At 32.0% G+C, this 25850-nt stretch overlaps 2 protein-coding genes across 2 annotated transcripts; both read right to left on the reverse strand.

Moving 5' to 3' along the window:
• Positions 1 to 4979: 4979 nt before the first annotated feature.
• LOC133185995 (ganglioside GM2 activator-like) lies at positions 4980 to 11174 on the reverse strand. The gene is made up of 4 exons (XM_061321277.1): positions 11016 to 11174; positions 6211 to 6412; positions 5783 to 5954; positions 4980 to 5116 (listed from the first exon to the last, which is right to left on the reverse strand). Exons 1-4 carry the CDS (start codon positions 11092 to 11094, stop codon positions 4991 to 4993), a joined length of 579 nt encoding a protein of 192 aa, XP_061177261.1. The 5' UTR covers positions 11095 to 11174; the 3' UTR covers positions 4980 to 4990.
• Positions 11175 to 18249: 7075 nt separating this feature from the next.
• On the reverse strand, positions 18250 to 20603 carry LOC133185048 (acetylcholinesterase-like). Its single transcript, XM_061320112.1, has 2 exons — positions 19048 to 20603; positions 18250 to 18487 (listed from the first exon to the last, which is right to left on the reverse strand). The coding sequence occupies exons 1-2, from the start codon at positions 20601 to 20603 to the stop codon at positions 18250 to 18252; spliced, it is 1794 nt and encodes a 597-aa protein (XP_061176096.1).
• Between the last annotated feature and the right edge of the window lie 5247 nt (positions 20604 to 25850).

Raw genomic sequence — 25850 nt, forward strand, 5'->3', positions numbered from 1 at the left:
CAACAAGTATCAATGATAGGTTGTTGGTGCTGACAAGGTATTGTATCGACCATAAAAATTGCGAAATTATGACTTCAAACGAGACGGTTGAAATCCTTGTTTCATCAACTTGTTTGTCAATAACTTGTATCGTTTTAGAAATTGTTCATACGTAGAGCATTTGCGTACCCAATCAACTGAGAGACATAAACTCCTTATGCAGGTGATAAGGGTATATTGCTACTTGAGTAAGGGAAGTTGTCGATTGAAAAGTTGAAGTCATCATGTTTATCATAGTGCTTTGTTGTTAGGCTACCATTAACGTCTTTTTCTAGTAATATATTTAAATATGAAACAAATGTGTCAGACTCTGTGGTATCTTTTATCTCAAGCTCCTGGGATATATCGAGTCGACATATGAATGGAAGTAACTACTGTTAATTGATAATACTTCGTCGATATATCGAAATGTCGAGTTGAAGCCCACAACCATCTTCGCATTTCTCACAACTTGAGAAAAAAATCCCAACTTTTTTAACACCGTATGCCAAGGGCTTATGAGGAGAGTAGCGTATCAGAAACCCTTGGCTAGCGAAGATGGCCCATAACAAGTATTTCTTCTTTTCATGTAGAAGATTTTGAATAAATGCTGCTTCAAATTAATACAAAAAATAGGACTGCTAATAACGGGGAGCAATTGGTACCCATGGGAATTCCAACAGATTGTTGGAAAACCTGATCTGCAAAAACTACCTAGATATTGTCAATCAGAAACTCAAGCATCTTTCTGATATCAATATCAGAGTACTTGTGTGTATAATAATGCTTAAAAAAATGATTTTACAAATGACCAGTGAAAAGGTAAGTATATTTATGAGTTCCATTTTTATTGAAAAAGCAGCTGTTTATGATGTCAAAAAGTCTGGACTTTAATTTATCATGGGGAATAGTTGTATAAAGTGTTGAAAAGTCGTACGTTTTGATTTTATTGATTTTAATAAAAATTTGTGATTTCAAATTTTCTTAAAGTTCCTTGGAGTTTTTAAGTATCCACATCTGATTTACACCACTTCTCAAATATACTGTTGTACAGTACTCCTGAAGTTTCTCCTCCATTACAGTAAATTTTTTAGTGAGGATTAATGAAAGAGGCTTGGTAGAGGATTTACTGGAACCCGCTATGGATCTTTGCAAGAATTTTTATGAAGTTTAGGAATCCGATAAAGGTACCAGTATGGTACATTTCTACATACATGATTGAAAGATGAGAAGGCACAGGGTTTTCCACATTTGAAAATTTAACCATGAAGGAATTTGCACGAAAGCGAAATGTGATCGAAAGCAGGAGGCCGTGTTAGACTATCTAAGCAAAGGTAGAAAGAAAACAAAAATAGAATAAATAAACAATAATAAGGATTATGTATCTTACTTTGTAAATATTCCAAATTTTATTAAAACGAACCAAAACTGTATGAGCATTTTAAAAGAATTTCATAGATTTTTTTTAATTTTAGATAAGTAACCATGGCAACAATGCTCGTCGAATTTTATTCAAAAACTGATGTACAGAATTGATGTTACATGTTGTATGACTTGTTTTATTTAAATAGGACCAAAACTGGTGAAGAAGTTGTATTTAAACAAAGTTTACAGACACACAAACGTACAGACGAACGAAAACCGACATCTTAACATTGTCTAAGCTTTTATATATATAAGTTAATATAACTACGGGCATAAATATGACACAACTGTAATTTTGCTTTCTCTATTCTGTTCTTTCTACACTCCATTTTTCGCAGATTTCCTTCAATTGTTTACTTCTCCACATGTCCCATTCTAAAATAGCACCAAGCGACGTTTCATAAAAACGGGAGGTAATTCCAAAACTAAGCCTGTGCATTGTGATTAGCGTTCATGTACATTTTAGCAGATAATATAATATAATATAATATAATATAATATAATATAATATAATATAATATAATATTATATATATATATATATATATATATATATATATATATATATATATATATATATATATATATATATATATATATATATATATATATATATATATATATATATATATATATATATATATAAACTTTATATATATATAAAAAATTATTTCAGTTAAGAACATGCTTTTAGAGTTACTGAAAATTGTAAGTGTAAAAAGATAAACATTGTTAAGAATTATATTCACAATCTATATATTTTCTAGTGATAGCAATGTAAAGTAGGAACGTTGACATTGGTTTTCGAGGGGTGAAAATTTTCAATGTTACACTCAAATACATGCAATATTTATTATATTATACTGAATGTTTTATACAAATAAATATAACAGTGAACCGTGCGCGCATAAATTCTGCGCAGTCACTATTTTTTGGAATATCACCCGTCGTCAAGCAATGTTGACTGTTGCTACGCTGGAGGGCGTGGCTTCATCATTCAGCGGGTTATAGTGTTTTTTAAAGAAATGTTCCTCGACGAATCAGATTCAACTAATTTACATGAAATTATAATATATATATTCAATATTCTGAAATGTTAGAAATCATATAATGTATGGTATATGACTTTACTGAAAACTTACATAAAAAGAACCGTAATACCCCTTCCCAAATATAAGTCACACTGAAAACTGAGAATTTACACTGCAACAGCATATACGTTGAACAAATTATGCTGATAAATGTTTTAATATACACAAGTTCAAAATTTTAGATACGTATATCGTTCATGAAGCAGGGTTTTCACTAACTTGTTTACTTGAGTCCTAGGACACAAGGTTTTTGAGATGGTTGAATCGCAGATAAATTTGATGCATCCCAGATTAATTATGTTGAGTCCCAGTTAAGTAGTGTTGTAGTGTCCTTCCATCCAAACAACAATAAAAACTTTTACGCTAGCTTACCGGTATATTATGCAGTAAATAAAGTGTTTATTTATCCAAGCTATATATCCAAATACACGCGTAATTAATGGCCATAAAATTATTTTTATTTTGTGAAAGCTATAAACTTAGCTGTTACATAAGTAAGTGAACTGACAAATCAAGTACTCTAATATATTATACACTATCACTGGTGTCATGTGCAGTGAAGTGTAACTATATTCATATGCAGTGTTAGTGGATGAAATTCACGAGATGAATTCATTTGAAGACAATAATTGGTAACGTTCATCTAAACTCCTCAGGAACTAACATCATCATGACGCCATCAGATGAAGCATGTACTTACGGCAATGCAATACAAGATTTGTATGATAAAAAAGTTGTCTATCAAATCACAACATCAGAAATAAATTAAGATTTTTTTGCCACCGTTTTATTAATTGTAAATATTGTATTAACGCAGCGTTATTTGGTAATACTGTACATGGATAATCTTCGTATGAAGTAACCTTTTTTTTCAAAAACAAAAGTCTTTTCTTTTTTTATCCAGTGTATAAATGCTGCATATACATAAGTTTTGATAAGAAAAACATTTTTGAAGTTATAGCGGGTTCTAGTAAATGTTCTTCCAAGCCTGTTTCCTTATTCTCCAAGAAAATATTATCAACAGTGAAGGAGAAACATCATGATTACAGTACAACGACATATTCGAGAAGTAGTTGAATTAAAGCCTAGACATTTTGACATCATAGACATGGAATTAATAATGGAAATCATAAACTTGCATACCTTGTCATTGATCATCTGTAAACTTAATTTGCTATAACAATATTCGGATTCTACTCACAAATACTCCAATGTTGATATTAAAAAGATGCTTGACTTTCTCATTCACAATACCATGTAGTTTTCAGAGACCAGGTCTTCCAACATTGTATTGGAATTTCATGGATTTATTACTCTGCCCCGTTATTAGCGCACCTGTTTTTGTATTCATATGAAGTATATTTATTTAAAAACTTCTACATGAAAAGAAGAAGATTCTTGATGTGGCTTTCAATTCGACAATCGGATATATCGACGACATTCTATCAATTTACAATATTCATTTTCATTCCTACGTTGATTCAGTATATGTCATTGAACTCAAAATCAAGGACACCACAGAGTCTGAGGGATGTGACCAGCAGACAGGGGATGCTTACTCCTCCATAGTACCTGATATCACCTCTGTTTTCAGAGGTCGCCGTGTTGTCTCTACCTATAAAATGTATTGTTTTAATGGACTTTGAGAATGATCACTGTTTTTATCGTCATATTTTATCTAGGTAATTATTCATAGCAAGGTGTCATATTTCCTTTGGTACACTCCAGAATACCACATAAATATTTGACCTGATATTAAATGAACAGAGTCATGATACTTGAACAAAATCTGTTAATTCAATCATGAAAACAATTGTTATAAAGTTCATAGTTCGTCGAATGGAAACAGTAGACAACGGTTTAGTGGAAATTTTCGCATCTTATTCTTTTTAACAGATGAACCACGCACTACCATAAATTACAGCATCATTGCAAATAGAATTGGCATGTGCATTTATAAGTTTTTAAAAATAAATACTGTAAACGTTGATATTTTTACGGGGTAAAGTGTTCGCGCAAGGGTTATTTTCGGGGAAATTAAAGAATTTTCAAACTTTGTTTAGTATGATGCCTTGAAACCGTTCGCGTAGTGATAATTTTTGTGAAAATTTACTCTTCGCAAAATTTGCAGTAATTTTCCCCAAGCAAACATTTCCACGTTTACTGCATTTGTGAAAATCTTCAAAGTTAACGAGCCTGAAGTCTCAAAATTGTTTAACTAATGAAAGCAGGTGTAAATAAAGATCCAGTTTTTTTATTTCGTTATTAACGAATAATGTTCTTTGTATGTCACTCTGTTAAACGGACTTTCAGTGCTTCTTAGAATGGGTTCCAAAAGATTAAGAAATAACAAGTGAAAGAATAAGTCATATTTTTATAATACACACCCTCACACGAACAACAACAAAAACAATCAATCAGTATTTTATCTATTTTTTTTTTTAAATTTCCATTGCCCTAACCAAAGATGCTGCAGAGAAATCCACTGCAAGGAGGCTGGGTGGCCGAGACCTCCACGTGATAACAGGCTACCTCCTCCCCTGTCTGTGTGTCTGTAATCTTAGCGTCCACTCTATAGTCTCCCTGGAACAAACATATCCGAATAAAGAGTTCTCATTTTATTTTCAGTATGAAAGGTTGAATACTTTAAATACTTTAAATACCCATTTTCTCCGTGTAAAATAAACTGAGAACAGACTTAAATCAAAATTTTGATTTTGAATATCTTGAGTTTTATTTAACATATGAGCTTAAACATTTGCTGGTTTGTAATATATTCAAATTCAAACATATGATGAAACTTTTGTTTCATCATCAAAATTATTTCAGAAGTTATATTGATTTGAAATTTTGACTTAAGTCTGTTCTCAGTTTATGGTCTTGGGGCCTTATCTTTCATAAAGTTTAGAATGTATTATTAACAATATGTAAAACACATGCATAAGACTGAGGTCTATATAACTAACAAAATCATTTTAAAATATCATATTTATAACAAACTTTACATCAAATGATTACATTTGATTCATGTATTTTATACCTAAATTTCAACTGACAGCCTAAACTTTGCAAATTAATCTCTAAGGTATCTGTTACTTTGATTAATGACATATTGATTTTTTAAATTTTTGTACAGGGGTTATATATATATTCATACTTAACGTCATGATTAAGCATGTGGCTATATGATATGCGCAACTTCTTATTATACAAATATGTATGTAAATGTTTCTATCTATCAGAACTTACAGAAGCTAACCATGACCACAATCCACTCATTTCTGGTATTTTGAAGACAGCTGGAGTCATAGTGTAGGTTCCAGGTTGAAATGGACAATGACAAGGAAGATTCTGTGCTCTTAGTTGTGGAGGACATTGTGTAGCATTAAACGTTGACAACAGATTACAGAGATCATACGAGCTACAATGAATTAAACGCAAAAATGATATTATTTCATACATTTATTATACGCCTAACATTTTGAACTTGCACAAGGGGGCGATATTATTTTTGACAAATGTGAGGGTCAATGTCAGAGTTTTATCTCAAATTAAGACCAATGCTTACGTTTAGGTCAGATATCAAATTCGTCATTGATAATGATTATGGCATCGTACTTCTCAAATAAATATATTTCTACAATTCAGTGACAATATACAACACTTCAACTACGTACCAGCTTCCGACGCCTGAGAGACATGGAACAGTAATCCAGAACAGGGCGTGTTTCTGTATATGGACGTCAAGCTTGTAATGGTTACCCTGCACCAGCCGAGGAGCCTGGATAACGATGTCTCCGGTTAAGTCCCCGGGAACGACAACAGGGAATGGATTCAAATGGGCAGAGGTCACATGAATGATCTTATTTGGACTATGGTCTAAAAAAATATAGAGAGAAGATCTAGAATATGTACATTCTAAAATTTCCAGTCAAAAACTACTGATGAATATATATTAATATTGGTAGTACTGTTGGTAATAGATCAGATTTTTTTCGGCAGACATTGTGTATAATAATTCAGCATTCTTTTAAAGAAGTGTCCAATGAGCTTACAATGGAGGGGGACTTGTTTTATCTATAATATTTATGTTATTTTTAAAGCATACAGTTAACGTTATTGAGTAATTTCTTTATGATTAAAAATTATGTCAGGGTTCCCCATGAGCTGTTTTACTGTGTCGGCCCCGAAAAGACGAACAAAGACGATCGAACTAAAATTTGAAAATACTTGGATATTCTATCCCGAAAAGATACAATTAATTTCTGCAAATTTCTTACTTGTAATCATTATTTACCGATTGAAAGTGGACGCTGGCCAAAAGAACCAAGAGAAAAGAGACTATGTAAAACAAGCATTCTGAGAGTATTGCATTAGCAATACTAGTCCCCTACCGGCAAGTGTAATCTGGTTCCCGTAAAAAATTGAAAATGCCATTATTCCGCCAAAAATCAATGAAGCAGAACAAAATGCAAACTTGATCTGTAACTCATGAAGGTAAAGTCACATACTCAAAAATCAGCTCAAATATCTGCAAGCGTTTAGAAAAAAAATTGCGGAAAATCAAGTGGGACAGACTGACAGACAGACAGACAGAGGGACAACTAGACAGACGGACAGACAGACAGCTAGACGGATGGACGGACGGACGGACAGACTCAGAGGAAACCTATAGTCCCCCCCGGTTTCACCGGTAGGGGACTAAAAAATTGTCATTTAAATGAAATAGGCGATGAATTCCATTTCATATTAAACTGTACGTCAGTGATACACGAGAGAAATAAATGTTTATCGCAAAAACAATTACGATTTAAAAATACATATACATTCAGAGAAATACTGAATTCAGAAAAACAATCCTTTTTAAGAAAACTTTGTACATTTATTACAAAAACAAGCATGCTTCCCGTTAAAAATTGAAAATGCCATAATTCCGTCAAAAATCATTGAAGCGAAACGAAATACAAACTTGATATATAACTAATCAAGGTAAAGTCACATACTCAAAAATCACCACAAAAATCTGCAAGCGTTTAGAAAAACAATGTAGAAATCCCTGAAAAACTGAAAAGGTCGTAATTCCGTCAAAAATCATTGAAGCGGAACGAAATGCAAACTTGAGCTGTAACTACACTCACATACCAAAAATCAGCTAAATATCTGCAAGCGTTTAGGAAAAAAGTGCGGAAAATCAAGTGGGACAGACTGACAGACAGACAGACAGAGGGACAACTAGACAGACGGACAGACAGACAGCTAGACGGACGGACGGACGGACGGACGGACAGACTCAGAGGAAACCTATAGCCCCCTCCGGTTTCACCGGTAGGGGACTAAAAAATTGTCATTTAAATGAAATAGGCGATGAATTCCATTACATTTTAAACTGTACGTCAGTGATACACGAGAGAAATAAATGTTTATCGCAAAAACAATTACGATTTAAAAATACATATACATTCAGAGAAATACTGAATTCAGAAAAACAATCCTTTATTAAGAAAACCTTGTACATTTATTACAAAAACAAGCATGCTTCCCCTTAAAAATTGAATATGCCATAATTCCGTCAAAAATCATTGAACCGAAACGAAATGCAAACTTGATATATAACTAATCAAGGTAAAGTCACATACTCAAAAATCACCACAAAATCTGCAAGCGTTTAGAAAAACAATGCAGAAAACCCTGAAAAATTGAAAAGGTCGTAATTCCGTCAAATATCATTGAAGCGGAACGAAATGCAAACTTGAGCTGTAACTACACTCACATACCAAAAATCAGCTCAATATCTGCAAGCTTTTAGGAAAAAAGTGCGGAAAACCAAGTGAGACAGATTGACAGACAGACAGAGGGACAGCTAGACGGACGGACAGACAGCCAGAAAGACAGACTCGGAGGAAACCTATAGTCCCCACCGGTTTCACCGGTAGGGGACTAATTACTAAAACGTGCTCCCCGAATTAGTAAAGATCTTATATCTTTAATTGCACCATTTGTCTATCCTCATATTCACGCATAAAATTTGTTTTTATTTGTCATCATTGTTTACATTTTTATCTCTGTATACAATTGTAAAACTGTGAAGAGATTAAAATAAATTCAGTGCAGTTCAGTAAAAATTTTCCCCGACACAGTAACGATTCAAATTTTCGTGTGAAAATAAGAAAATCAGAACATAAATTCTCTCTGACTTAAACTTTGATCAAGCAAATCTACCGTCTATCATTTTTTAAGACAGAGCACTTAATTATCTCCTTTTTATGGCACTTTGTCTTGCTTCAACTTGCATAATCAATTATCTCGTAGGCCTGAACCCTCGCTGGACTTTACGCATGAAGGAACAAAGACAAATAATTTGTTTTCACACTTCCAAACCGTATAATTGCTAGTTGCATTTTTAAATATGATTTCAAAATTTAAAAAAATATTATAAATATATGTCTTTAAGCTTCAGAACCACGTCTCTAGAATCATGTTGGCACTGTGAGTCACACATCATACCGTAATCATTTCATTGATGTAAATGTATTGTTGAAGAATTAAAAGGCACCCCCTAGAAGTATTTTACTATAATATAAGTTTTTTTTTAACTCTGTAATTCGATCAACTGAAAAAAATCACGGCAGATTTACTGTAGATCGATTGTATCGACCAGAATTTTTTCTGCTCTCCAGAGCATGTGTAAAACATGAAGTTATATACACAAAAATATCAAGGTTTAATATATTCGTACAACTTGTAGATAGTGATACAAGTATATTATGCAAGTTTTTTTTAGTCCCCTACCGGTGAAACCGGAGGGGACCCTAGGTTTCCTCTGAGTCTGTCCGTCTGTCACCTTGTCTGTCTGTCAGTCTGTCCCACTTGGTTTTCAACACTCTTCTTCTAAACGCTTGCAGATATTGAGCTGATTTTTGGTATGTGAGTGTATCTTGATGAGTTACAGATCAAGTTTGCATTTTGTTCCGCTTCAATGATTTTTGACGGAATTAAGACCTTTTCAATTTTTTAGGGTTTTCCGATTTTTTTCTAGACGCTTGAAGATATTGAGCTGATTTTTGGTATGTGTTTTTTGCTTGATGATTTATAGATCAAGTTTGCATTTCGTTCCGCTTCATTGATTTTTGACGGAATTATGGCATTTTCAATTCTTAACGGGAACCAGATTACACTTGCCGGTAAGGGAACTAGTATTGCTAATGCAATAATCTCAGAATGCTTGTTTATTTCAAAAAATCGTACGTATATTTTTTAAGTTGTGGTATGTGTGTTGGGGAGGGGGGGGGGGGTTACAGTTGGTTTGTCTTATACCTGTAGTACACTGAATGTACATTATTATATGGAAACATTCTAATAGTTTTAGATATCCATTAATTTATTGTTTTGATTAATATGCATGACCATATCATTTGTGTAACGAATAAGTGATTAAAAAATTGCATATATGTTTTTGTAATTATAATGATCAGTGGTTCAGTTGCGAATTTGATCGCGAAAATGCCGCGAATATTAGTGGTTCACGAAAAGTCTGCAACACAGTTAAATTTCAGTTGATGGAGAACCCTGTATATATATGATGGGAGGCTTACGAAGGATGAAATAAACGGTATTGAAAAAGTGTTCAATATTATTTAGTATAGGACGTTCTAGCTAAGATTTACTCAATCTCGCCATGAATACAATATTTCTATACGATATGAAGATTTTTTCACTTCGTTTATTCATATTAAATGAGATTTTAATTCAATGCATGGGGAAAGTTTATTTTCAAAGACTTCTTATCGGGAATTCTTTCCCGAGTTTCAGATTTACTCTGCATATACAAAATTCCAAATGTTAATATGGAACTTTAAATGAAAATTCTTAATCATCTGGTCTTTGTCATGTTTGTCTTATTTCTAATAAAAACAAAACAACACTACTTTTAATAACAGTGACCTGAGATAAAAACAAATAATGGAAATATTAAATCAAGGATAATATGCCTTTTATCTAGTAAAGAAAGGAATCTGCGTAATTTATTATGTAGAATCACATCTAGAATTCTCTAGATTACGGATTTTAAACTTACATCTCTTTTGAAAAGTTAGCTTATTTAGGACATCAACTGTATTAACTTCAACAGAATCTTGTTTTTCTTTCCGTAAATTAAATCTGCTCATTTCCTTAAAAAATATATGCTTTACAAGCAAGGAACTCTTACAATTTGAAGAAATACAAAATATACCACGAACAACGTGAACAGTCTAGATTAAAGTGTTATTTATGAATTTTGGGAAAATGGCATTGTTTGTATTTTTATCTCTGTTAGGGAATGGGCGCGACCTTATTGTTCTCATTTGTCAGACAAAATTTAGAAATAAAGGCGGTCAGAAATAAACATTACTTTGACTGTTCAGTTCACAAGTTTGTGGAATGCTCTCAATGCAACAAGGAAATATGCACTAAATAAAAAGAATATATGTATACAGTAACTTACTACAGTCCCTGTACGAAAAGGGGTGCGAAGCAAGAGATCCAGTCACAAGGGCCAAAAGAACTATCAAAAAACCTGCCATCTTTCTTGTAGTCCAGTAGAAGATAGCGAGAGTCTAAGTTTGTATCCGAGGACACAGCGTGACAAATCAAATATCAAAAGCTCCTAACAATGATAAGAATCACCGTATATTGACGATATTTTGTACCATCTTTAATCTAGGTATGTATGTCCCACTTCGACAAACTTAAGATTACATAGAATGAAGGAAGGTCTAATATGGACGTGGTTAATCAATTCTGACACTCTCCCACATTTATCTTGGTATATTTAATGGACAACATTTTGTCATGTAAATTTTGAATTTACCTGGTGGCAGTAAATACGAAGTTTACAGCAATGTGGTAATTTTAAAATTTACAGCGTGGCAATTCCATCTTTAATTTTAGCTTACAACTTTGTTTTCAAATGTACAATGTATATTTGACTCTTTTGTCGGAATATTGGGTCCACTCCATGGCAGATGACCCCCCCCCCCAATAAACACACACACACACACACACACACACACACACACACACACATTTGAAATAATCTAAATGATTTCTTTTTATTTTAATTGACAATGAAATTGTTTCAGCAGAACGACTTATATAAAGATTTCATTAAGCACAATCCTCCAACCCTTGTGACCAACCCTTGCAGTATTATTCAAGGTAGTATAGGGTTAGGCTCTTTTCATTTCCATAGAGATGAAATTGATTTGTAACAAAATTTCCATTTCAAATTTATATATGAGATATTTTTAATTTCAAATCCTAAAATACAAATAATATATGGGCAAATCCATTCATTTATAACTCTAAGTAATCACAATTTAAACACATAAAATATTCATTTAAACCATACCTTTACAATTTATATAACATTTTATATAATAATTAATGCAAGTTTTCAAACCCTTCATCTTAAATTGATGATATAGATAATATTTCTATCTGTTATAATATATACTTAAAGTACATGTCAATGTATGGAATATAATGAGATATCTTACACAGGCACTTCCTCTATACTATTTTATGTATTTTATGATACCCAAATAATGAAATGTAAGGACAGTATTCAAGCTTAAAAGTCCATTAAATAATACAAATTTACGAGCAGAGCAAACACGGACCTCTAAAACATCAGAGGTTGGATCAGGTGCCATGGAGGAGTGAGCATCCCCTGCCGAACACCCGCCTCTGTTTTAGATTACTTTCTTTTATATGTAAACTCTTGTTATTCATTTTGGAAAACTTGTTATTCATAATCGTAAACTTGTGATTCATATTCTAAATATTGATCTATATTTGATAATTGCTATTCATTTTCGTAAACTTGCAATTTATATGCGAATACTTGCGATTAATATACGAAAAATTTATATTTCGTAAGTATGCACACAAGCTTGTGATTCATATTCAGTGATTTTTTAATTCACATTTCATATTCCTGTGAATTATATACGATAATATTGTGATTTATATGCAAAGAGTTGATATTCGTATTTCGAAAGAATGTTATTTCTATGCAAAACTTGTGATTAATATTCGATAACCTAATGATGTTATATCGCATAAAAAAAAGGTATCACATAGAAACCATAAGATTATTGCATATATATTACTAAATTACCAAATATGAATCATTATGTTCGTACTTAAATGAACAAGTTTCAAATAATTTCGAATATAAATGACAAGATGTCGTATATACCGGTAAATCAAAAGATCATCGCATATAAATCATAATGCTAATACAAAATGAATCACAAGATTTTGCATATCCATAATGAATTTTTGGATATGAATATCAACTTTTCGTATATAAATCGGAAGTTATCGGATGTAAATCACTTTTTGATACACATAAATATTAAGTTTTCGAATATGAATAACAATTTTTTGCCATAAATCGTATATAAATCAGAAGATTATCAAATGTGTACCACCACTTTGTGCAGAAAAATAACATTTTTTAAATTATAAATATCAACGTTTCACATATAAACCAGATTTCGCATATAATTCACAAGATTACAAATATGAATCACAAGTTTACGAATATGAATCACATATTTACGGAGTTGTATTAAGTTATCCTCAATAAAACTATATAAGATAAACCAAGAGAAATATAAAGGTTTTTAAAGTTGTATGTAAGGTCATAGGGCCAAAGTAAAAAAAATAATTGAACAGTTTAATTGCTTACTAATTTGTTTCCCTGTACTGATTTTCCCTTAATGAAGTTGATAGTAATATAAAATAAAGAAAAAAGGTTAAGGAAAAGGTTAGAAAAGCTCAAATCAAAGTTGGAAAAGCCAAGATTAAAGTTGAAAAAGCCCACTTTAATGTTTGGAAGACCAACTTTAAAGTTGGCAAAAAACACTACATGGCGCTCAGACGCTTGCGTAGGAAGATCATGCAAAGCTTTGGACTTGTTAGCATTGATATTGTTTGCTTCAATGAATGATGTAAATATAGATGCTCTCGTGAAGACTTATATCAAATTCATTATAGAAAGATTACAAAAATACTTATCAGCTCGTACCTTATTTCATTAATGAGATTACACGAAAGGAAAATGTAAAGATTGCAAACAATGTTCATAAACCATATAAACAATACAAATCGGAACCAGGAGAAAACAAAACAATAGAGAACAGGGGCTCATAACATAAAGCTTGTTAAGTTTTTGACCTAAGTAGGGTCATAAGTATGTTTTAGGTGCACTCTTAGGATCTGTCTAAGCACAACTTACGTATGTCTTAAAATGTAACATAAAATGAACCAAGCGAGGTCTTAACTAAGTCAAACTTATGTTCACCATATTTATGATGAATAACCCTAGGTTTTTTTTATTACTTTATTTACATATACTGGGAAAAAAAATAATCCAGTTACGTTTTAATTAGATATATTTAATCGCGTACAGAATTTGCTCTTGCGTACCGAATCGTTTGAGAGACAAACGCTTATGATAATGGAATATTAATAAAAATGAAAAGCTGACAGATGAAAAGGCTGAAGTTATCCAGTTTATCACATAGTTTGTATGAACTCTATATTCAGAACAATGCTCAAGGATTAGTATGAAAAAGGATGTGGCAGATTCCGTATTTAAAATTTTGTAGGATATATCGAGTCGACATTTGAAGAGAAATGAAATTGTTTATTGATTAAACGTCGTCTGTCGATATATACCAAAATGCCGAATGGAAGCCACAACAAAGGGGTTTTTTTTTCTTCTTGATATGTTTTTAAAAAAAATTCTGCATCATTCAAATTCAAAAACAGATTAGACTAATAAAGGAGCGCAATTTATGCTGATTGAAATCTGAACGGATTTTTGGAAGACCTGGGGGTCGTAAAATAAAGCTTGCTAAGAATTTGACTTAAGTAGGGTCATAAGTATGTTTTAGGTGCATATGTATCCTTTCATTCAGAACTTTCTATCTTTTCATTGTAAAAAGTTTGTATACCTTCTGGGCCCAAATTTGGAAAATAAAATTATCTTATCTTATATATATGTAAAAATGATTTAGTTACGTTTTTAATTACACATATATTAAAGTTGACGTCCTCACCTATAGGTTTTATCTAGGTTAGATTAGATTTCGTATTTAAAGTATCATTCTGTTTAAATTATTCTGAATATTTGAGAACAAATATTGCACGGTCACAACGTGTTACTAGTGGTTCATTGTAAATGCGTTAATATTGTTTATCTCTCGAGACTGCGATGTTTTCAGTTTACTGTTTGTTGTTATTCTTTCGTTTTGACAAATGTTCACTTGCTTTCAAATTGTCATTCTCACAGACATGGCACGATAACCGAACGTCTATGTACTTGAAATTGAAACTCTAATTAAAAAAGTACAAAACAAGAGGGGCATTTTGAAGTTTTTCTTCCCAAAATCACAAGCAGAGACTGCAGACGTTTTATGGTATACTTATTTACAATTCAATGAAGGATGGAAAAGAATTGTTTTCAGAAAACATTTTTTCGTATATCTCCAATTTATCAACAACTCTCTCTCTCTCTCTCTCTCTCTCTCTCTCTCTCTCTCTCTCTCTCTCTCTCGTACGGTAGTTAACCCTGTTTGAATCCTCGCTTGTTGCGTTCTACATTCAATCAATCTAATTTACTGACATTCTTTATTAGTTTTCTAGTCATCATTCTTTAATTCACCGACGATTTTTAAAATCTATTAGATCTCATTTTTTCACAATGAACAGACAAATCCATGATTACTGTATACAATTTACTTATAATGAACAGTGTTTATAACGTAAGTCCCACTTATATTTCAAACGTATCCCAAAAATAATATTTTGCATTTACATGTATGTCATTTAGGGAGTGATATTGGAATCAGTGATGAATACCCCCCTTCCCCCCTTCCTAGACGAAAAACTAAAATTCTTACACCAGTATATTAAATAAAGAAAATTATTTTTTAATGCATAATATAAATAGAGGTATGTTTTAACATAAAAAGTCGACCTTAAATAGCTCTAAATATATGTTGAAGAAAGTTAAGACATACTTAAGTCACCTCTACCGACCGCCTAAGTTTTGCTAAGATTGTCAAATCTTAGCTCGTTTCTAGTTACGGTCTTAAGTTTAAGACTGTACTTAAATCCTACTTAAGTATGGCCTTAGACTTAAGTATACCCTTTATGGTACGACCCCCCTGGTCTCAAAGGACTACATAGGTTTAAATGAACTCTATAGAAATATCTAATTCTAGAATCAAATTATGAAAAAATGTTGAACATTAAAAAATCTTATTTTTACTCACACATTATCATGTCAAAAATATTTTCGACTTATTATTGAAAAAAAATATTCAGTAGAAAACCTTATACATTTTCTATTAATACTATAAATTTGATAGGATATTCTGCAACTTTAAGAATTTAAGAAATATAATTTCTAAGGAATATCTGTGGTTTTATTTATTTTCACGGAGATCAAATCCAAATTTCGTGGTTTTAGCAAAAATAGTAACTTTGTTGATTATGTAACGAGGGCGGCTACATTTTATCAACAAGATTTAAAACTGTTGTTTGTTCGTCGCCTATTTTTGTGGTCTGGCTTATTGGTGTTCAACGAGATGTGGTGAAACCACGGTACATGTTCGTTGCTTTTACTTAGGCCAGACCACAAAATTACTTGATCGACCAATTTCATTATTACATGTAAATCTTATACGGTGCCAAACATTTATCTTAGAAGAGGACGAGATAGCTGTCCGATGCACATGTACATATCAACGAAATCGTTTGTTTTTGTCAAAGAATGATGTGCCAAAACTACTTTCTGCAGCCCTTTTTCTACGACGAATTATATTTATTCCACAACGATTTTGATAGTTTTCAAACAAAAGTGAATAAATACGACGCCTTTTGAATATTTTCATTAGTTAAAACATATTTTAATTATGAGGATTACTTCATTATCTATGATTTTTTAGGCCCCATGAGAGCAAAATTCGGCCTGGTTTGTGAGGATCTTTTACGAAAAGAGAATAGGCGGGTCTTAGTACAATAGAGGGGTATGCATGTCCGTGGAATCTACCTTATATGGCTATTGTTATTATTTCCCACATATTTGCTTACCGAGAACAATTGTCCAATCCGATGACTGAACGACAAAACATGCTGTCGTTTACTACATGTTTACATTTTATCACAGACACGTGGTTTAGGTCAATTTACACATTATCTCTACAGTGACTACATTTCAAACTTTAATGGTCAGCAAAGGCTTTTTACACATGATAATACGTATGGAACCTCAGTGTTTACCGTTTTGGGTCGAGAAATTCACAATGAAACTTGTATTCACTGATTCTCGGGAATAAGTGTAGCCAATTGCCCAACGACGCTTTACAACCTATGAAATTATACAATGTATATTTATAAAAAAAAATATATATATATTGTTTGTAATTATGAGCAGGGAAATTGTAGATTAGTGTCTAATCTGTGTCTCAAATGAATAAAAAAAAATGTTTATCGGAAAACAAGAAAAAATTTATGCCTTTTTTCCAAGATTTAAATTTCCTTAGAATTTTTGTAGTACTCACTCGTAATACAACTCATTTAGCTGATTGGTCGGTTAGAAAATCATGCCGGTGCCTCGATTAGCATATGAATTTATTCTTACGTCAGAGAAAGATCTGTTCGTAATGGGGAAAACCAGCCAGATTTTACAATGTTTTAAACACAACATTCGAGCGCAATTAGGTACAATTCTCTCCTTTCACATATAGGTAGATTTCAATGAAATACAGCGACCATACACAGGAGAAAAATGTACCTACTTGCGCTCGTATACTTTAAGGGCTTCAAAGAGTGGGGCGGGGCCAAAATTCAATGGGAATTGGATGATAGTACCCCTACTCAAAATAAAGAAAAATATCTTCCAAATTATGTTTGTATTTTCGGTAAAGTAGTATTCCATGACGGTACACATATCAGTGATTAAGTGGATGCAAAAATTAGAGTAAAATTTAGATATTTTATTTTTCCTCAATTTACCGGGGGCCGCATGGCACATCATCCTTTTCAAAATTTGATTCCCTCGAAAATAAATGACACCCCAGTATACCACTTACTTTGTTTGAAACGTATCTCGAAGGTATGGCGTAAAATTAGTTTTCTGTTCTATTCTGATTTCTTAATACATTGTTGTACATACCAACTTTTGTACACCTGTAAATACTGCATATGTAAGGAGACAAGAATTACACAACATAGCTTTTCAAACCTTTCATTAGATAGTTGTTTAAAATAACTTGCTTGAATTTTTTGTAAATTTTATTTCAATGGATTTCATGACCTTGAAGGCTGGAAATAATTTTTTGTATATCTTGTTGCAAATATAATCTCAGTCTGTAACAAGAAGATTTAGTAGTTTATGTAACATTCTTTGTTCGTTGCAATTAAAACATTAAAATTCATGAAATGTATAATACAGAGTTCTCTGAGTCTTTATCAATAAAAATATTAGTATCTTATTTTTATTACAAAATATACGGATCAACATTCAAATGGTTTGTTTAATACGATTTTAACGTTTGTAATATAACATGTCAATGCATCCAAGTTCTAAAATAAAATTTGAATCAATTGTGGTACATCATGGAAGCACAATAAACAAAGTTAACACAAAAATCCAACAATTAACCAATTACAGAGCTGAGATCAAACGTATTTGTACTTTGTTGAGAGTTAGAGACTGGTCTATAAAAATTATGAATGCCTTTGAGAGCCTTTGGTGCAAACTGTGTCCAAAATGCTGTGCGAGTTGCATCCATTTTAGATTTTATTGATAGTGTGGTATTAAGATCCATGTAGAATTCTGAATTTAAATCGAATTCTGGCCATATCAATGGAACAGCAACAGGTTTGTTAGGATCCCTGAAAAAAATATAGTTTGATTACAAAATGTCGACGTATTCGCTTAAGATTCATTTTATAATTACATGCATATGCATAAGATATGTCATTTATAAACTTTAGAAAACCGCGGTTATCCCAACGACTACGATTTTCCATCACTATGATTATACACTTAAAAAGTGGTTACCTTCACTATTTTTTTTCATTTTGTTTATTTTCGAATTGTGAATTGTATAATAATAAAAATAATAATAGTAAAGCGCAAAAATAACAATAAAACGGTTAATATTTTACATGAGGCGTCTATTTAACAGAAAGATGACTCTTCCTTCGTTATTTAGGAATTGCAAAATTTTAACCAAACGAAATTATTTCTACGTTATTCACCATCATTTGCACTGTTGAAACAGATAAGCAGTATTTAAACTTTGTTGTTGTTGGTTTTACATAGTGGACAGAGGAAGGTAATGACACATTTTTATCTTGCATTCTTTGAATAGGAATGTACATGAACTTTCAAAGTAGACAAATTTGCTCTAGAGACTTTCTTCTATTGTCGTACAAGAAAAGCTTCATACCCTGTTTTGGCAAAATTAGTCCAGTAAGTCATGATTTTCTCAGAAAGTAAAACTTCAGCTGATTGAAGAGTGTCTTTAAAATTAAGTCCCTTTTGCATACTAGTTGGAAAACCAAAAACGTAAGGTAGCTCATCTCCGTGACCTGCTCCAGGTGCCCACGGAATAGTGTGTGCGTAGGAAGAGCGATGTGTAAAAAGGTACATGTATGTATGCCGTCCTGATGTCTGTACTTTTGTATGCGCACGGGCAGAAATTTTGGCGGGCATGAAAAATTGATAATCGGATGACATATCAAGCATCTTTTGTAAGTAGGTATTGTTTGTAGTGGTCTTTGACCATTTAGTGTATACAAATGACATTGTGTCTGCAAGCAAAGCAACTGTCGCACCAAAACGATCTGTTAGAATAGAATTTGTAACATAGTTGTTAACAATGTCAAGTCCGGGGCTTTTTGGAGTAATTTTACTTTGTACGAATGGAAGAAGTGAGACCATGGTTATAAATCCACCATCTCCATCATTTATTCCTATCAAAAGGTCTAGATCAGCGAGAGTATCTCTTCCCTCAGAGAACATAGTTTCTGGATAAAGAAAAGCATCTGGCGGAAGTTGTTTGACGAATTCTCCATCTACAACAGGGGTCCACTCAGGACGGTATATTTCGTCTTCTTTAGTTCCAACTTGTGCATTTGCGATCAAGTCTTCAAACGGTTTTGTTCTTAGGCAGTTCACAAGCTTAACGTTTGTAGCCACTGAGCAGTTTAATTTCATTCCTAGTAATTTAGAATATCTGCCAACCGTTGCTCTTTCACTATAAGCCCAAGGACAAATTGCAGTTCCACTTTCAGAGATTATTCTTTTCATAAGTCCTTTATTAGATGGATAAATGGCCTGGAAGAAAGAGCTGGCACCACCTGCAGATTCTCCAAATACTGTGACAAGGTTAGGATCACCCCCAAAAGATGCAATATTATCATGGACCCACTGGAGAGCCATGTGCTGATCCCATAGTCCGTAATTACCCTTAGCCGTGTCATCATCGGTGGCTAAAAACCCTATTGGACCAAGTCTGTAGTTAGCTGTAACAACCACAACGTTCCCAAATCCGGAAAGAGTACTTGCATCGTATATACTAGATTGTCCAATTACAAATGCCCCTCCATGGAACCAAACCATAACAGCTAAATTATGCGCATGGGCTGGAGCAAAAACGTTTAATGTTAAGCAGTCCTCTGATATCATGGGCTTGCCTGGAATCCATTGCTGGGAGAATTCAGCCTTTTGTGGACAAGCTGGACCATACTTTGTTGCAGAGAATGCATGTGTAAAACGTGCTTTTTTGATAGGTTTTGCAAATCGAAGGACTCCTAATGGTGGCTCAGCAAATGGAATTCCGAGAAAAGTATTAACATTATACCTCACAGATTCAAATGATGTGGTGTTTGCGAATCCAACTATATTTCCTGCATTTGAATGCACATGGACACTTTCATGTTGACAAAGAACAAAACGGAACCAGAAGAGCAAAGGCAAAGAATCCCAAGCTATTGTCCACATGATTTGGAAAACGATTATGATTACTTTCAACTCCTCAGACCATCTGTATGCCCATCGAACATTTATCTAAAACCCCTACCGAAGTAAGGTAGATAAGACATGGTTTTAATGATCTAAATAATATCGTATTCTTGAAGTACTAAGTATCTTTAATAGTCACTTAGTTCTGAGAGAAATAGTATTAAATGACACAATACATTTACATGTATTTTATAGTGACATTCTCCAACTAATAAATATTTAAGATAAATTACCTACTATAAAAGAAAAGGAATAGAAAAATAATTTTGCGTTTAAATTTCATGGTTTATCATATTGCAACCACAGAGAAAACTATCTTGTATCCATACATTGACAGATTGTCCTTTTTACATTTTAGAGTCTAGTCAAGCTAGAGAAGTATTTTTATGCCATAAATTAAGATTTTAAGGTTAAATTTCAGTTGGTCAAATGTCTATTAACGTTCTGATTAGATAGGTGACTCGACAATTTAAATCACTTATATTTTGAACAACGGAAATAATAACCTTAAAAACGGAAACTAATGTGAATGGAGAATCTAAAAACACAACTCTTTATGGTAGGCATTCATAGTATAAAATCAATAAGTAGTTAATTTAAAAGTTCACGAGAAAGTAGAACTTGATGTATAGATTCACGTTTAATAGCATATGAATTTAAAAAAGGCCGTTTGTCATCGAAAGTTGCATATATTTTAAAGTTTTTAGTTAAAAAATATATAGCATATTGATATAACATAAATCAATTAGCGATTTCTCAAAAAAGGGTTAAAAAACTACAGCTAATAATTATTGAAATATTGTCTATCTATTGGTTACAGATAAACTGTGTTAGAGAAACATCACAGTTCCAAATTTTCTCTAATTTCATTCAAACGTGTAAATAGCGATTTTGACATTGAAAGCCTCCATTTAACCTTGACCTTTAAGCAAGCTTGTCAAAATGACATCCGCAAAAATCCTCTTCTACCAAATGAAAAAAAAAAATGAAAAAAATTCTTTTAATTTTACAAGAAATTTTACATCGTGTGTGTATTATAATCTTTTTTTTTTAATTTCATGACACCCAACTGCAAAGATAGCAATTTATGATAGCTAATTTGAATGAATACTGGTATTTTATGACTTTGTTATTTGTTGTGTTGAGCAATCCGTCGGATGAGTTCAAGTTTGACGTAAGCACTCATTACCCACTATAATAATAGAGAAACACGTATTATGCATCTCGATAAAGTCATTTATACACAACTAACCGCGTACAACAAGTCGAGAAAAGACATCATCGATCTTTTATGGAGTTTTCGAAGCAACTATTAAATGTTGAATATATGTAACTACATGTACATGGAGACATTTGACAGATACAAGGAAAGAGTATGTTCTAGAAAAACTGGGGAGAAGACTTAATAACTTTATAATTACCAAAAATTAATATGAAATTAATTTAGTCTTATGTATTTAAATATACTAGCTTGCGTGTACGAAAAAAGCTTAATTATCTCACACAGCGCAGTTACCATAAAAAAAACTTAATTGTACTTAAGTTAGTTTGCAGCTGAAAACAAATTACGTTTTTTTTTTTATCTGAATTGTTTTAATGGTCTGGTTAGTGAAAAATGTTCTTGTCATTTTTGTAAAATTGTGTCAACAAACCACGCTGTTTGCAAACATAGTATTTACTAATTAAAAGTGAGTAGAGGATTTTAATTACGTGAAGAATTAAGGAAATATCATATAATTGGATCTGGGAAAAAAATGCATCGTGCAGAATACTTAAATATTCTGAGATATGTTATATTATCTCAGCTCCAATGAATATAAGGATTGCAATCGCAATGAGAAATATTGATATTTCATCACATATTGTAACTGATAATGGATAATTTATAAATGGAAAGTACTGCAAGGAGTGTTTTTTTTTATTGTAATGACGTAGATTTTCGTAATTCAGAGAAAATTGCATTTTGTTAAATGGAATAAAGCTTTAAGCATTTGTTCTATTTATTATCAAAGGGGTAAAATGAAATTCAAATGTTTCCATACACGGATATGTTATTGCATGAGAGATAATTTCATTGATAGAATTTTGAAAAGTGTATTTATCTAGGTTTTGAAGTGGCAAGTATTCTCTCTTCTTAAGAGTACAAAATAATCAGCATTCAAATGCCTTGCTTTTGTGTCTTAACTCAATTTGTATATTGAATATACATCTCTTTTTTCAATTTCTATTAATTTTCTTTTTACAACAACAGTACTTAAATTTCTATTGCTTTTTAAAACGTTCTAGCGGTTATCAAATCTCTTGTGGACTAATCAAACTAAAATCGCTTAAAGTGGTTCATTACACTCAGAGTCTTTTTTCATAATTTCTTTACAGAACCACTTATCATCTGGATTTCAAGTAACGAAACATGAAGTATTTTAGATGATTTTAAAATATTTTTTCTGATTTAGTTAAATGTTTTATTTTACTTTTTTTTATTATGAAAATTGCAGAAAACTCAATGTGATGAATATCTTCTTCAAACATGTAAAGAAAATGTTAACAGAACATTCATTTATCTTTTTATCAAAATTAAAAAAAAAAAAGTCAATGTGTTTTTTCTTCTTAATCAATTTGTTTTATTTTATCATTATTATTCTTTTTGGTCTTTCACGTTGAGGCACTCATGTCTTGTGACACAATTGCTACCCCAAAATTACAATTATTACTTCATTTTGTCAGTTTTATGGAAAATGACGCAGGAAAATGGGAGAGCGATTGTTTTTTTTGTCGCAATTTACAATCTAATTTAAAAAAAAAACATATATATATATTCGAATAGCGCAAATGATTCAGAGAGGAGAGACACATTTAATTCCGATTCGCGGTCCAGGTAGAAATTATGCGGTATGCGGTAATAATTGAACTCAGATGAAAGGAAAAGCAGCCAAAGTCAAGTAAGAATCTTTATTTTTTGTGTAGCTCTATTTATAATATTGTGGTTTGAAATCGACTATTCATGAAATTTTAAATTCGTATATGGCTATTAGTCAGCATATAATACTAAGGTATCTTGTCAAGAAAAGAGTATCAAGATAAAATTTTCATCACTTCTTAAAGTTTTTTTTAAGTTCTTTGTAACCACAGTCTACATAGTATTAATTTTATCGTTCAAGTCCACGAAATTTTTGACAAATCCTCATTTTTTTCTTAGCTTTAAAGACATCAAGAAAAAAGTTGATTTCGTAAAATGTATACATACATGATGAGCAAATGATTTTAAAAAAACATTGAAGTATAGGTCTGACTTTTTTGTTTGTCTGACAGGGTTCCATTTTAAATTTAATCCAAGACAATTAACCATTTAACTTGTGAATACCTTTAATACAAATAGCTTATAAGATATCATAATCTTATCATAACATCTTAAGACCATTTTAAGAATGAATTAAATGCTTTCTATTTAAATTTATTCTAGGGAGTTATTCTTGTTTAAACCTTTAACTTATGTTTTCTCTCATAACTGTTGACATGCTATTATTTTATTTTATAACTGTTGATTTGTTATTTTTTAGAGTTAGAGCGACTACAAAAAAAAATGTTATGGTTCCCACAGACAAGGCTGGTAACAATATCGCTTTAAATTTGTTTTTAAAGTTCATTATTATAATTTTATTTTGACAGAACTTGTTTTTAATTGTACGTCTGAAAATCCAGCATATACTCACAGTTCATTTTCCAAAGCAGAAATTCTTCAAAATCATATTTCAGTGTTTAAAACTTTTAAAATGATAGGTTATATTTGCTAACAAGGTCATCATAACGACAATAAAATTTACGAAATGCTGACTTTAAACGAGGCTGTTGAAATCCCTGTAACATCAAATTATCAGTGAGTAGCCTGCCTCGCTTTAAAAATTGATGGCACCCAGAGCAAACTCTTCAGTTGCGAATATGTTGGGAGACATAAACACCATAAGCAGGTGATAGTGGAATATTACTATTTTAATAAGGAAAGTTGGCGGTGGAAAAGCTAATTATAAAAGTCATCTCGTTTGTCATACAAATTAGTTGTCAATTGGCCTTTATCGTCTATAGTTAGTAAAATCTAAATATGAAACAGATGTGGCAGACTCTGTAGTGTCTTTTATTTCAAGTTTACATACGAATGAAAATAACTGTTGTTAATTGATAAAACATCGTTGATATATCTGAATGTCCAATTGAAGGTCACAGCTAGCGTTTTCTTTTTCTCGTGTAGAAGTTTTTGAATAAATCCTGTTTCATGAGAATATAAAAACAGGTCAGCTGATAAAGGAGCACAATTCGTGCCCATCGAAATTCCAACAGTTTGTTGGAAAACTTGGTCTCTGAAGACTTTATAAATGTTGTCAATGAGGAACTCCGGCATCCTTTTAATATAAACTTCAGAGTACTTGTGTGTACAATCAGAGCGGTTTTTGAAAATTTCCGAGTTCCATTTTTATTTAAGAAACAGTTGTTAATGATATCAAAAAGTCTAGATTTTAATTCATCGTTAGACGTGAGGAATTGTTGTATAAAGTGTAGAAAAGTCGTACGTTTTGATGTTATAGACTTTTGAAAAATTTGGTGATTTTAAAGTTTATAAAAATTCTTTCGAGTCTTTGAGGATCCACATCTGATTAACACCACTTCTAGAATAAGTTGTAGCACATTACGTCTGAAGTTTATCCTTTACTGCAGACAATATATTTGTAAGGAGAAGGAAATGGGCTTGGTAGAGCACTGGATCCAGAAAGGTATCGTTGTTTGTAAGGATGTTTATGAAGTTTAGAAATCCAGTACAGGTAGGATAGATCGAACCCACCTTGGTTGACTGGTATGGGTCGTATTTTGGCTCACTTGTTTCATACGAGGCCTTCGTTTTTGTACTGAATTGACTACGGATAGTTCCGTCTACCTGATCAATCCATAGGGCTCACGGCGGGTGTGACCGGTTAACAGAGGATACTCACTCCTCCTAGGCACATGATCCCACGTCCGGAATTCAGGTGTCCATGTTTTATGCCCTCTTCACATATTTGTATTGTTTATGGATTTTTTTAAGATCGATCACTGTCCGTTATCTTTACATTTTGTTATAATTGTTGATAATTATGTTATTTTTTATGTTATAACTGTTAATATGTTATCTTTATATTTTATTACCGTTAATATATTATGTTTTATTTTATAACAGTTGATATGTTATGTTTTATTTTA

Source organism: Saccostrea echinata, unplaced genomic scaffold (assembly GCF_033153115.1).
Source record: "Saccostrea echinata isolate AGI-Se365-2 ecotype Australia unplaced genomic scaffold, CSIRO_AGI_Sech_v1 ptg000012l, whole genome shotgun sequence".
Lineage (NCBI taxonomy): Eukaryota > Metazoa > Mollusca > Bivalvia > Ostreida > Ostreidae > Saccostrea > Saccostrea echinata.